This window comes from Bacillus rossius, chromosome 14, assembly GCF_032445375.1.
Source record: "Bacillus rossius redtenbacheri isolate Brsri chromosome 14, Brsri_v3, whole genome shotgun sequence".
NCBI classification, from domain to species: Eukaryota; Metazoa; Arthropoda; class Insecta; order Phasmatodea; family Bacillidae; genus Bacillus; species Bacillus rossius.
The window spans coordinates 47,155,797-47,170,428 of record NC_086341.1 but is presented as its reverse complement, the minus strand read 5'-3'; the positions used below and the strand labels follow the sequence as shown (position 1 = coordinate 47,170,428).

Sequence of the window (14,632 nt, the reverse complement as noted above, 5' to 3'; positions counted from 1 at the left end):
CTCACTCTCGCTCACTCTCGCTCACTCTCGCTCACTCACCGCTTGGTCCTTCTTGGTGATGGTGAAGTTGGGGCCCTTCTTGCTCTGGTCTTGCTGCAACACACCACACAGCACCGTCAGTCACAACACTCTCGTCTGCTGTGACTACCGAGCTCCCGAGTACGATAGTGAGGCGTGTACTGTCGGGCTAACTACAACGGTGGGTACAGGGCTACCGTTTGGTTTCGCTTGTCATGTCAAACACACTTCCCCCTCATTTGAGGTTGAAGCTTCCAAAAAAGACGAATGCATATTCCACCAATAAAATTTGCAGCTCTGTAGTGTTGATGATACATTTGAAAGAACTACTGTACTAAAAAATAATAATTAGACAATTAAAAAAGAAAATTTGTTATTGCTTTATCTGAAGTGATCTAGCATTTACATGTGTTTTATTGACAAACTAAGGATGAGAAAAGAAATAAATGTAACCGCCTCACTTCTTTTTGGGTATACAGATTATGAATGCGATCAAATTTATTAAATTAGAAAGTTGTTAGAGCAGAGCAATGCGTGGAACCACTATGAAAACCACGAGAAACAAGTGTTAGAGCAGAAAATGCTGATCTATGTATCAGGAAGATGGCAGGGTAAATATCCCTGGCAAAAGGTACTCTTTACGCACATACTGTACTTGAATTCAAGAAATGACATGTTACGTTGCAAACATAACTTATTTTTCAAGGGCACAGAAGGGCAACTCATGCCTCAAGCAGCTCGGATAAATGCTTGTATGAAATACAAGGGAAATTAAATGTTTATTCCATTAAATGCTCAGTTGCAGCTTGGCTCGACATCATGGGGGTAATGTGTGGGGGAGTCAAGAGGAGAGAGATGCAGACGAGTGAGGAAAAGAGAGATGCAGAGGAAGGAGTGTGAGAGAGATGCAGGCGAGTTACGAGGTGACAGATGCATAGGCGTGAAGGGCAGGCAGATGCAGAGGAATGAGGAGAAGACAGGTACATGAAGGGGAAAGGGAGACAGATGCAGTGGGATAAAGGAGAGCCAGAACAGAGGCATGAAGGGGAGACAGATGTAGAGGTGTGAATGGGAGACTGATGCGTAGGCAGAAGCAGGGGAGTGAAGAGAGACAGAAGCTAAGGAAGTGAGATGGAGATAGATGCAGAGAAGTGAACAGGAGACGGATGCGGAAGTTTGGTTACCTTGAGCGCCTGCATCATGGCCTGGCGCTTCTTCTCCGCCTCTTCCAGGCGCCGTCTCTTCTCCTCGATGTCTCTCTGCTTCTTCTCCTCCACCTCTCTCTGTCTGCGCTCCTCGTCCTGCCTCTTGCGCTCGGCCATGCGCTTCTCCTCGTCCGCGCGCATCACCTGCACGCACACGCACACGCTGTAGAGAACCCTGTTTGATACTTTATTGTTTCCATGTATGTCCAGGCCCCACTTTGAGGCATAGATAGATTAATATGTACATACACTCTGTAATATATATATATTAGCTTGCCCCACGTTGATGGTGACAGTTGAATATGTGCGTACACTTCTATACTTTGATCTACTACAAATGGCCCCTCTTGGGTTAGACAATTTACTCGGTAGAGCTTTCTTTCTCTGTGTAAAATTATATTATTATTTATGCTTAGGTAACATTCAGTTGACGAGTTTTGGGGAAAATCTGCCACAGTTAAGGATTGACTTAAAGGACATAGACATATATACACTTGAATAGGCGAAATGGAAATAACAGATCACAAACACAATAAAAATATTACTTATTTATTAAAAAGAAATGTCTCAAATTTACCCTTAATATTAATCCTTATTTATTATATTCAAAATTCCCTAACTGCTATTTGGCACCGCAGAACACATAAAATGATCAACTGACTGGAGTGACGATGCGCACATTTCATTCTTAAGCAAAAGACTTTATTTTGGGTTCGACGATATTTACAGTTTCGGTTCATTAATTAGGGTTCTTAAATATTTATTACCTCGGCTAGATAGGTTTAGATACGTTTGTAGAGCTCAGAGTCTCTCGTTCATCAGACCTCTGAGTTATGTTAATTATGTGTAAAAATAAAATAAATTATATCAAAAAATACAGTTTCTCGTAGATATTATCACTTAAAGTCAATTTCTCCATGTTTATTTAATGTTTAGGCCGCGATGTGACGAAGTGTATGGGAGGTACGTGGTGATTAATTCTGAATTTGAGTGACAGCCTCTTACAATTCTTTACTCACGTAAAAATCACTGCTAGGTTCATTATCTTTTTAGATAGGTAATGCCTTAACTATGCACGTTTATACCCTAACAATGCATTACTATCATCCTTAGTCCAGGATGCCTATAATTATCTAGCTATTTCGCTGGATATTCTCACATCGACGTCATATAGCAGTTCTAGCTTAAGCCGGCCATTACATTCTTCCTCAACCTTCTTAATTTAAGTCAGTTAACAATGAGAGACGTATTTCAAATAGTGGCTCGTGATTGGCCGAAAACCAAAAGCTGTTACATTAATTAAATGTAAAACTAGTGAAATCCACGCGCAACACAAAATCTCTCATTAAATTTAAATACATAAATATTAAAATAACAATTTACATTAAATAATAACGGCGTCAACTTAACCGTTTACCGTTTCATATCATTGCCTCCTTAGAGGGGCCTCTGTAATTGTCCAAATTAAACGTTCATTTTAGTCCATAGAACAATATTCACATAGATATACATTTTTAAATAATAACCGTTTTCAAACAAATAACATATTAGACATAGAGTAAACAAATTAAATTAAACATAAATAATTCCTTAATCTGGGCGAAAACATTAAATGTTGCGGTACAACGCACTCTCTCTGTGGCTGCGACCAGCAGTGCCGTCCGGCCTCGCGGTGCCCGGGACAGCATTCACCTTGCATTTCCTGACGCTATGCAAATATAGGTATGTGCATTCACGCTGTTATTTTAATTATAAAAATAACTGACATCTTACTTTCAAATTTTTAAAACTTTCATAAAATATTAATTAATTTTTCTGTATCCACAATAAAAAAAAAAATAAAAAAAAAACTCACATAAAGATGCTGTGATATTTGTTTTATACTTTTACCGAAATTTCGTAGCGGCACATCTGAAGAGACTTAACGGCATGTTTGGCATGCCACGGTGCAGTGGTTACAAAACCCTGGTCTACGTGTTAACACATTGGAGTTGTTATTGTTAAGAAATTTAAATTTTAAGTAAACAAACTTGCATTTATATGTTGTACTGTTCCTGCGTGACAGTGAAATCTGAGCGTACATAAAATAATAAATGTGTGACAAGCTCACAACAAGAATCATCAAACAAGAAGATAGACGTGAAGATGGTTATTACGAAACTGACACACTTGAACAATGTCACTACCTGTCGAAGCAAGTATCGTTGTGAAGTACACCTGTCTAGTTAAGAAGTATGACATGTAAGGTGAAGTTCACAATTAACAAACACAAGCGAGTGCACAGCAGTCACGCGATGGATTCTGCACACGTCCTGTGCAAAGTCGGTTCACAAATGAAAACATTACTGTTAATTTCAGCCAATGAAATCCCGCGATTTATCCGACATCTGTCAGCAGTGTTAGCAAGTAACTATATTAAATACCAAATTAATATTCAGTGACTTCTGACCAATAATTTGTGAGCATAGTTTTTCAACATATAAATAAATAATGGTTATATAACTTTTTTGCTAACCATGGTACATTTTTTTTTTTTTACAATTTTTTGCTAGTGACTCATAAGTGATAGCAGTAATTAATTTTTAAAGCAGGTATCACACCTCAACATTGTAATATCTCTACGATTTCCGCCACAATATGATTGATAAATACAAACAGTTCTCTAGTCCCTCTCCAAAATGGCTTCCTACTCCACTCTCATTGGTATTTGCCAGGGGCGTAACCAGGGGGGGGGGGGGGTTAGGGGTTCAACCCCCCACCCCCCCTCCTTAACCCCAAATCTTTAATTAATTTCTTATTCATCACTCAAACAAATTTCATAATATAATTAATAAAATTTTTACCATTACAATATTTGAATTTAAGTATTGAAAACTGCTAAAATAGCACTATTTTACACCTTAAAATCCAAATTTTACCGGGGGAGGGGACCCCCTGCTTTAATACAGGGGGGAGGGGGGGGCATGCTTCTTAACACCCCCCCATACACAAATCCTGGCTACGCCACTGGTTGTTGCGCCAGGTGTCCGTAACAGAAATGAAACATGTTCATCTCCCTCCCGTGCGCTGCGGTGTATCAGTGGGTTGGAGTTGCCGTTGCTGTGGTGCGCCCGGCCCGAGGCCTCACCTTGCGCTTAGACTGCTTCTCCTTGAGCCTCTTGAGCTCATCCTCCTCCTTGGCCCGCTGCTTGCGCCACTCCGCGATGTACTCCTTCAGCTGGTCGTCCAGGTCAGACTTCTTCTGCTCCTGGCGCTGCAACCCGGACACACAGTCCTACCACCAACTTGTTACAACAAACGTAAAAATATAACTTTAACAGCTAATATATATATAGGTATATATTCATTTTGTTGAAGTTTACCCATGTTACACGTAAATATAATATAATGATCTGGAACGGGACATAACCTCTTAAATCGTACCACGGAAGCTACTTCCTCCCTAGGTCCCCTTTGCATGTCACTGTGGTCATCACCACTCTCTTGTAAGCTACACAGTCATTTAATCACATTTTGTTTAATGTAAATGACATTTTGTGTGAGTACGGTGTCTTAACGTGAATTAATTTCTGTAATTTTTTTCTGACTGGCCCAGATACTTGTCGTCCTGGGGTCAGCTACACCGTACACGCAACTCAACAATCATTCAGGCTCATGCTGACATTGTTAGAACTTGTGATGTGACGGTTCATGCTCACCTTAATGAATTCTGGGTCTCCCTTCTCGGCATTTGGGTCTCCCCTGAAGAAAGCGAAACATTTGGCACGTTCAGCATACAAGTCGTAACGCTCACATTTTTAATCATGCAAAATATTTATTTCATTCCAACAAATATTTACAGTTAACTTTAAGTAAATTGTTATTTTTCTGATGTAAACTTCAAACAATAACTGAATTTAAATAATTTCAGTGTAATCAGTAGTTTGTCAACATTATATACATTTTTTTTTTTTTTTTTTTTTACGCATTAAGACGCAAAAATTACATCAACACAAAGCTACATTCCACATACCAAATAAATTGTTTAAATTACACATCTTGTCAAGCCACGGGTTAATATCGCAACAAAAACCCTTTTGAAGGTTTCGTTTGGTACATATTTTCATGCACTGCAAAAATAAAACAGCAGACAAAGCATTAAAAACACAGATATGTGCAAATAAACAATACTTAAAATCCTGTAACAAACAAAAAAGCAGTCCACTGTTATAAAACCATTTGTCTTGAAGCAAGTATAAACATAAATCAAATAAATTTTTTTTTTTTCAAAGTTGTATAATCAATTATGATTAAAATTTTCTTAGTCAATTTTGTAATATGCACATGGTTTTATAACAGCATGAAATCAACACAAATATGCACAAAAGTTAACAAGTACATTTTAAACAAAGTAAAACAAATATTGCAAAAAATAACTCAAAACCTGTACAAACATGTTTCTTTTAATTTGTATTAACTTATTTAAAATGGGTCGAGTTAGTGTACGTATGTATTTAATTTGTTTATATTTCTGTGCCATATTTTAATGTTTGATTAAGAAAAATAATTCAATGCAAATTAATTTCTTCCTAACACAGGATCTTAAGCTAAGAAACTGCTATGTTGATAATATGTTGTGAGGTTATCACACACTTGAACGGCATGCAGTGTCACAGTTATTCGCGTGACTGTGGATTGTGTGCGGTGGAGCGTGAGGAGAATGAGAGAATGACGTGTGTCCACGGGGGCACGATGCAGTGTGAGACATGGTCCGGAGGAATGCTCAGGGACAGCACAGAACTGAAGAAAGCAGCGACACAGAGTGTTACACGACAGGGCTGCCACTCTCACCCACAGATCAGGGAAATACACAGATATAACATAAGGTCCGAGTCTAGAAGAGGGAGGTGGAGCCAAAATGGCAGTGTACTATATGAGCCAATATGGCGGCTGTTTGTTTACAAATGTATCAGCTGTGCCTGTATTGGAGGTTAAACTGGAGGAAAATGTCAACTCATATCATTACTTTTACTTTGTGAAGATTCGTTTTGGACTTTTGACTTATTTACCGGAAATAGCTTGATATAATGAAAGCAGACCGGAACAGCTGATACAAACGTCCACCATGTTGGTGTGTGGGCACCGAGTGCAGGACAACACTCAGCGCGTTTGTCCGAGACCTCCAGGTCCGAGTGGACCCTGAGAGGGAGGACCACGAGGCATCACGGGGCGGGGTTACTGCCACATATGTGCAACAAGTCTGTGTTAATGTGACACGGCTCCCTCGAGCCGGATCTGTCCGCAGAGCAGTGCGGGACCAACCATTTCGCGGGTGGCATGTGCTGGTGGAACATTCTCAGACGATGTATGCGTCGATGTCTTGGTAAACATGGCTCTGGTGACATCTTATTCATTTTCATCAGCATCAGATTAAAAGAAAGACGTAAAATATTTCTAATAAACTTTTAAATGATGGTTTTAGCACTATAGAACCCCACAGCACTGCTAAAATCACGATGTATTTCGGTTTAGGTGATGCAGAAGGCCATAAGTCTCACATCTACTGTGGTCTGTCCACGTGAAGAATCCTAGCGGAACCGCACGTGCCAGCGAATTGTACCGACGACATCTGTTACTTGGGCTGTTCTTACAGGAACACCCAGGCCGAACACGGAGTTACGTGACAGCTCCAGAGAACAAGGCTAGGAGACTGGACTGTAAGCACATGAGAATACTTCTACTTTGTTTCGAGTGCAAAGTGAAGTTGACACTGCAGTTACATATAAAACCATTAATTGCTTAATTGTAAGTTATAAATACTTTGGAAATCAAAATAATTTGCATCAAGCAATTTTTTCGTCAACATTTATGAAATGCAGAAGTGAACATTTTCGTTATTTTATTTCACTAGTCCTGTTGTTGCGTGATAGTCAAAGCAAGTCGTGTCGATTCTTTTGCTGTTCGCAAAAGGCACGAAAAGTTCCGAAATAAACATTTACGTTTCTGGAAGTCACTGTTTTGTCAAATGACATTTTGTTTCCTGCCGCCTCTCTTCAGTTCAGAGTCGCACGTAGCTGGAGACTGTTCACAGCCAACTTCTCACGTGGAAGATGTTTGCTTGATCGCATGATCATCACTTGTCTGGCCGGGTGCGGTATCGACTGTTGGCGGCCCTGGTCGTAAGGTTGGTAGCGCACTGCTCTGTCCAGCGGCTGTGAGGCTGGGACAGTGGTTTAGTGTGGGCGAGAAGTGCAGTATCCATGACACAAAGCAACCAGAGCGTCCTTCCAAACACATTCGACACAGACCAGGTGCACAACACTTACATAATAGAATGCCTGGGCCTATAAAGAAAGAAAAAAAGAAATAAACAGGTCATAAAAAATGTGTGTTAATAAAAATATTTCAGTATCCTAAAGAGTTAGACAAATTACTGGTCAAATGCCAGTTAAAAGCTTTCTATTTTTCTGGTCTGTCAAACAGAAAAAAAAATTAAACTTAATTTATAATTGTGTTTGCAATGTTATTTTAATTTTTTGTGTGTGTGTGTGTATATATATATATATATATATATATATATATATATATATATATATATATATATATACACACATACATACATACATACACACACAAATGTTTCCTCGGTATTTTTATAATTCACATCAAAGACCAGAATAAATAGAAAGTGTTAAACTCACACTAGAAATACTCTACTGTTTAATTAGACATTCCATGAACAAACAGAGTTTTCACTGGCTTACGTATTTATTCTTTAAATTAATTACGTATGACATCTCAAGAGCACAGTTAAGTATTATTCTCTGTGCATGTATTTATTTACTAACAATCTTATACGTATTTTGTACTCCAAAAGCTAAAATTCAAGAATAACATTTAGAATATAACTTTATAATTATTTAACTCAAAATATTTTTTTTACAGAGTCCAAAATTATGTAAATTTTTTGTAAGGAAGTCCTAATTTACTTAAATTAAAACAAAAATAAATTGCAATTTTTTTGTAATTCATTGACTGTTATAAGCACCTGATCATATTAATTTTTCTAAAAGTTTTAAAGCCTGTGAAAACTCAACTCTAATGCATTTCATGAACATAGTCATGATTTAATATTGCTAATAATGTGTTTTTTTTTTTTTTTAATTTAAGTGTAGTCTGCAAAACTTAGGCAACAAAACATTATATTTTAATTTAAATTATTTAGTTAAGAAGTTAATTCTATGCAAATAACTTTTTTTTAATAATTTAAATACATGCGGGTAGCAAGTAGTTTTATATAGTTTTATGTGATTAAACAACTACATGTACATTTTATACTGTACCTTTTATTATTTTTGTCTACAACTCTTGGTTACGTTTTACTAGTTTGGATAAAGTTATATTATCAGTTTACTGTTTTACAATTTAAGTAGTAATGATAAATCTAGGGATCACTAACTAGAAAATTAGACTAAATTATCACCACTGTTATCAAAATTAATATATATTAATAAGTATTAGCAATGGAGTATTCTGGTAATATTGTTACTGTATTAATTAAAACATATTTAAACATTACTATAAAAATTATATACCAATATATTTTATTTACACACTTTAATTTATATTTATTTCAATAACTGATATAATAAAAACAAAGTGTACTGTTAGCTTCAAAAATATAAAATAAATATTTATTTTTGAAAATGTCTAAAATTATGTTTTACAATGTTTTATTTTATACAGTTTTGTGTGTAAATTACTTTTTCCAACCAAGTGTATTAATTTAAAATGTGGCTCCTTAAATAGGAAAACACTTTTCAATAACATTTTGATATGTCTATCTTCTCTCAAATTCACTAGGACACTGTACGTAAATGTTTGTGACTTTGGCAATTTAGTAATCAGCAACGGGAATGTTGTGATAATGATGTTACATGTCACCCAGGAATGGTCGCAATAAAATTAAAACAAGAAGCAGAATCTAATAATTGATGTTGCACAGTTTATCTTACCCTTGAAACAACCAACACACTGGAAGGTTATAAAGCACACGAGTATCGACTTAGAGCTCATAAATGAGTCAACACACAAGGCTAACATGAGACTTGCCCAGCCAGTGTGAGCGTACCACTGACGATCCTCAAAGCGCCAACAATCCATTCATTTTGTAATGTTTTTTAGCCTGTGATTCGTCAACGAATAATGTGCAGTAATTTTTTTCTTTCAGTATTTGAAATAGAAGTCGACTGTAGGAAGGGAGATGTAACATGCCTGGCGTACACTGCTAACCACCTTCCACCCCACTAAACAGTCCACTTACTCCACTTCTACTGCTTACATACTCTATGCACAGAGCATCCAGGCTAGAATCACGAGGCAGTATTTCTCTCTGTAAGAGCTAGAAGCCTGGCTTTCGTTGGCTATTTTGGGATGGGGATGTGGGAGGCTATATCCGTGGCGAGGTCAGATCCAAATGTCCGCTCCCATCCCTCAACTACGGAAACTAAATGAAACCACACTATGTTCGTTACTATTTTACAACCGCCAGAACCGAGCCAGCTCTAAATAACATGCTTATAATAGATTGAAGTCCAACCGACCGTACTCTTGGAAGAATGTCACATAGCTGAGGATCACCAGGTCGCTTGAACCATTGTTGCCACACAACAGGGCTGTCGTCTGACGCTGTGAAGCATAGCACTTAGTGTGAGCAGTGAGAGGCATTTGTGTAGAGAATGAAGTTGCGTAAGTGTTTAATGTTTTGCGTGAAATTTACTTATTCTAACCATGGTTATTCTTGTTGTTTTAAATAATCTTTAGAGTTAATTAGTTTGATAGAAGTTATTATTACCACAGATAAAATGTCTATTGTGTTTTATGCTGTTTGAAAATGTCGGTTTAGTCGGTTGTGTGCAGTGGTGTGTGGTGGTCGCGGCGCAAGCACAGACAGCCCCGGCGGAAGCAGCGCAGGCGACACAGACACGGAACACAAGCCGGGCCTCGCTGTCATGGCTGTCACTCCCACACTGACAGTCACACGCAGCTCCTGCCAGCCCGCCTCCCGCGGGAAGCCTGGCTCGCGAGCCACAGCCACAGACAAGAGTCCTGCGATTAGCGCGGAGAGAGGCCAGCCAGAGGCTTGTTAGTGGACTGAGCGACCCCGCGCAGGGAAGCCACACTATAGCACAGAGAAAACTACATCGCTCAGACACAAAAAAAAATATTCAGTAATTCATGTACACTGAAATAAAAAAAAAGCTTAAATATTTACACAATTTTAAAGCAGACAATGATGTGGCATTAAAAGTTGTAAAAAGCTAAAAAAAATCAAATCAAAAAGCAAAAACAAAAAAAAAATTGCACATATATCTGAACAACAATATAAAACCATTTCCAAAGAAGCAATTCCACAGCTGTGCGTCATTGAAAACGTGATTTCGAAAATAAATTGCGAGGTGCTGTGGTTGTGGTCGTTTTTGATGACAAAATAGTAGAGGTTATGTTCGAACCGGCCCTCTGGGCAACTAGACACTGGCTCAGACAAGCCAGAGTCACAATCCTGGTTGTGACTCGGTTCCTGCTGCAGTGGTCCTTCTAGGACTGCGGGGACACATCTTTTACATAAGTATATGATTAAACAAGAGCATCAGTAGGCATTAAATCTCCAGTCTCACTTGCAACATTCCTTGTAACAGCGATGTTCCCCAGCAATAGACGTGGAATCAACCCAACAGTAGCAACAAAAAGGCTATTCTTCACGTTCATGTCAACGACCGTAAGTATGTCGCTTCTTTCAGTTTAAACATCAGGAGAAGGAGTTGCCTCGCCAGCTCTCGTGTACTTGCTGAAGCCCTGGGGCTCAAAGTCTCCTCCCTGAAGCTTCCTGAAGCTTGCAACCTCAGCGGCAACGCGCGACGCTACCAGAACTGCTTCTTTGGAAGAGGCGCGGAGACAACTGAGCTGGCCTCTCGCTGGCAGAAGCTGTCACACAGAAGCACGGCTCACTTACTCTTTCCTCGCTTCCGGATGCTTTCTGTGTTACGGGCGGCGGCGGGGCAAGTGGTCACGAGATAAAAGAGAGAGAGAGAAAAAAAACATCACGTGAAATGAACTCAGTGGTGAACACATCTGAGAAACTGTTCTACAAGCAGCTGTCGTGAGTATTAAACATAACCCCCGCTGTGGAGGAAGAGTGGGCGTCTGTGCCCACAAGGAAGTCCTTGCAGACACCGAGGCTGTGTTCCCCCCACCGGACCACTCTGCCCTCTGACAGCGCTCAACCACAGAGTCATCTCCAGGAGCTGAACAGCCCGCACTGACAGTGATATGCTTGACATACATGAACGTCCAATGCTCTGTGTCTGAGCTTCGCTTAAATGTTCTTCCTGATTGTACTTCTAACTCAAAACATGTAAGCCTTGTAGGGAGTGCACTACCATTAAGCCGGCACAACAATAGTGAATGGGACTGAAATGAAAATCACAAGTTTACGCAGCACAGTGTCTTAGTGAAAAATTAAAAATAATAAATGATATAACCATTTATATTGTATCACTCTTCCATTTTCATATGCAATATATTCCTCATTAAGCAAGTAAATTTTCTATAGAAAATTTATTGTATACACACAAAAACTCAAAATATAGTTAATATAGGTAATCTATTAATATTCTAAACTCATTGTGTAATAAATTTTATATTTTCACAGCATTAACTAAAATAATTAGAAAAATACTTATGTTACTACAATTTCAGTTCCTTTTAAGTAAACATTAATTTAATTTCGAATTTAACATGTAATGCAAACACTAATGTACAATAGGAAAGTGCAAATTTCGTAACTGTTCAAACTATGTTAACAGATATCACGTATATGCATTTTTAATGACCTTGTGTTCCATAAAGTAATTCACAATACTATTTTCCTTAGCTAAATAATGCTTGGTCCATGCTAAAGGTAATGAATAATTTAACCACATACACAACTGAGTAACCTGTTTTTCACAATTGCGTTCGATTTTCGTCACACAGACTTGTTTCAGAATAATAGTCCAGTTACACAAAAACCTAAATATTGCGTTTAGTAAAAATTAGAACTTAATAAGTTAAATGTTGCTTTATTAAAAGTAGTATATTTGTAATTTTTTTTGTGAATATTCAACCTATATAGAATGAGTCTGAATCCGACCGGTACATCACGAAACATTTAGTTGAAAACATGTAAGACTAGTGGTCTAAAGTGCTTTCCAAAACTGTAATACACCTTTGAAGCTGAGCACCTGGATTATTGCAAACAAGATAAAGTATTTAAGACAGAGCAATAAAAAACAGGACAGCTTTTAACTAAACAAAATTCTGCAACCACCGCAAAACATGTCATTGTCGTCCCATGATTTCATTTAAATAACTGGGTGTAACGCCCTTTTCTGCCACGCATGTTTGTGATGCGCTGGAACCCCCCAATTATTTCAAAGAAAACATTGTTGACAGCGACAAGTCTAGCGGGGTTGTAGAACTTTGTTTGATTAAAAATTATCCACGAGCTAAGCGTTCCATCTGAAGTATTTTATGTATTATTTGCAATAATAAAGTTATTCAGCTTCAACTTCAGAGGGAATGACAGCTTGGGAATTACTTTAGACCAATAATCGTGTTTTCGACATATCTGCTTAATGTGAACCTGCACGTGAAGTTGGACGGTAGAGTTCTGGCTCACCATGTATATATCATCCCAGATCGTGACAATTTATAACAGTAACTGGATGCACAATTAATTATTGAAATATCTATCATTGTCAAGATATGTATATGTAACATTTGTATTAAAGACGTATTGTCTCAAATGGAGAAACACCTTACGAATATGAATAACTTTTAAATTTATAAAACAGAAGATTAAGAGATTTGCTCTTAAGAAGTCATCTTACAGAGTTTTTGTTACCAAAAATGGGGGGAAAAAAGTAAGTCATACTTCTCTGGTGTCAGTTTGATGCCCAGATGTTCTACAACAACAGTAAGTAGTAATTTTTAAAATATCCTGATGAGCATGCTACTTTGGCTCACTCACTACAGAATTTATGTCAGAGCCAAAGCTTTTCAACATCGCTTTTTGCACCGCGCGCTAGCAGCACGGCGCCAGTTTCACCCACAGGGCAAGCTCTACGCTGCTTCAACTGACTTGATGCGTGGGTCTAAGAAGCTCCACTCTAAGTGTTAAGCATACGTCTACTTGTTGCAGCACCACTACCAGCTAGGTGGAAGCAGTAGACTAGGTCCCTGCGTGGCCTGGAGTTAGTTCCACTGGCGTCTACTGGGGGTACGTCTACTCGTTACCATGCTGAAGGAAGACGTGGATGTATTCTTAGGGAACTGCGTCGCATTACGGCAATCCAACTTACTTCCTGAAAACACAAATACAGGGAATTAGTCAAACTGCGGGGAAGCAAGGCTTCGGGTAAGGTGTTAGTTCAGCATTTCCTGGTCAGTAGTGGGGACAGGTTTCTCACAAAATATAATATTCTTTCTGCGATGTTATGCTTGTACGTACTAACTTTTCATTGGCGTCTTAGCTTAAAAAAATCCATTGCAAATGGCCTTTGGCAATCTACGACAATGATGCAACACTACTTATAAAAGCTAATAGCATTCAAAATCAGAAAGAGTTTTCAATGTAAACAAGTACATAATACATAAATTATGCTATCTAAGAAAATTCGTTGATAATTAAAAACAAATTATTCTCTTGATAAAATATAATTGTATTTCACAGAAAAACATATCTTGCAACTTAGTCATAATAATTTTAATTTATCTGTCATGCCATTACAGGGAGCAAACAACATTGCGAACGGCTGATGATATTAATATTATTTATCAGCTGCCTCTTAACTTTTCACACGTTACTAACTCTACCAGCCAATAAGACGATAGTTATTTTTATTTCACATCAAGCAAAACAAAGCTAAACTATATTTTAGCAGCGTATCTACATAGTAAAAGTTTTCTCGATGCCTTGATTCTCAAGTAAATCATGCACATGGTCAAAGGAACTCTGACAGCTGCCAGCAAGCCACGGCTGAAGGAAGGTGTTGCACGGATGGATTGGCTGGATGACGGGCATGCAACCAGACGGTGGATGCAGAGGCGAGGGTGCGAGGGTGCGAGGGTGCAGGGTGGACACTTACTGTCCTACTTCGACCTCCTCTTCCTCCTCCTCTTCCTCACTGCAACACACAGAAGGAGCTGTAGTGATCCTCATGAGGAGGGATGGTGGGGGTAACCCCAGCAGACTAGACCGCTCAGCGGACACTCAGGGGGGGGGGAGGAGGAGCATCGGCGGGGGAAATGTGGCAACAATGCACCACGAAAGTCTATATTATTTGCCTGGTCAAAGTTAGTGTTCTGATTTGTTTTGCTTAATTTAGCTT

General features: G+C 38.5%; 1 protein-coding gene across 14 annotated transcripts in view; it reads right to left on the bottom strand.

Annotated features, from left to right (window-relative positions):
- LOC134538877 (troponin T) overlaps positions 1-14,632 on the bottom strand; it is a 46,096-nt gene that overhangs the window by 19,111 nt on the left and 12,353 nt on the right. For 7 of the 14 annotated variants that reach the window (XM_063380461.1, XM_063380460.1, XM_063380466.1 and 4 more), the window contains exons 3-8: positions 14,386-14,428; positions 7,529-7,546; positions 4,922-4,964; positions 4,351-4,476; positions 1,203-1,367; positions 40-93 (exon numbers count right to left, since the gene is read on the bottom strand). In XM_063380461.1, coding sequence (XP_063236531.1) covers positions 40-93; positions 1,203-1,367; positions 4,351-4,476; positions 4,922-4,964; positions 7,529-7,530 — 390 coding nt within the window. In that variant the 5' untranslated portion in view covers positions 7,531-7,546; positions 14,386-14,428. Of the gene's footprint in view, positions 1-39; positions 94-1,202; positions 1,368-4,350; positions 4,477-4,921; positions 4,965-5,235; positions 5,352-7,528; positions 7,595-11,214; positions 11,736-14,385; positions 14,429-14,632 lie in introns of those variants that run through there. The other 7 variants (XM_063380457.1, XM_063380456.1, XM_063380464.1 and 4 more) reach the window with 4 other exon arrangements.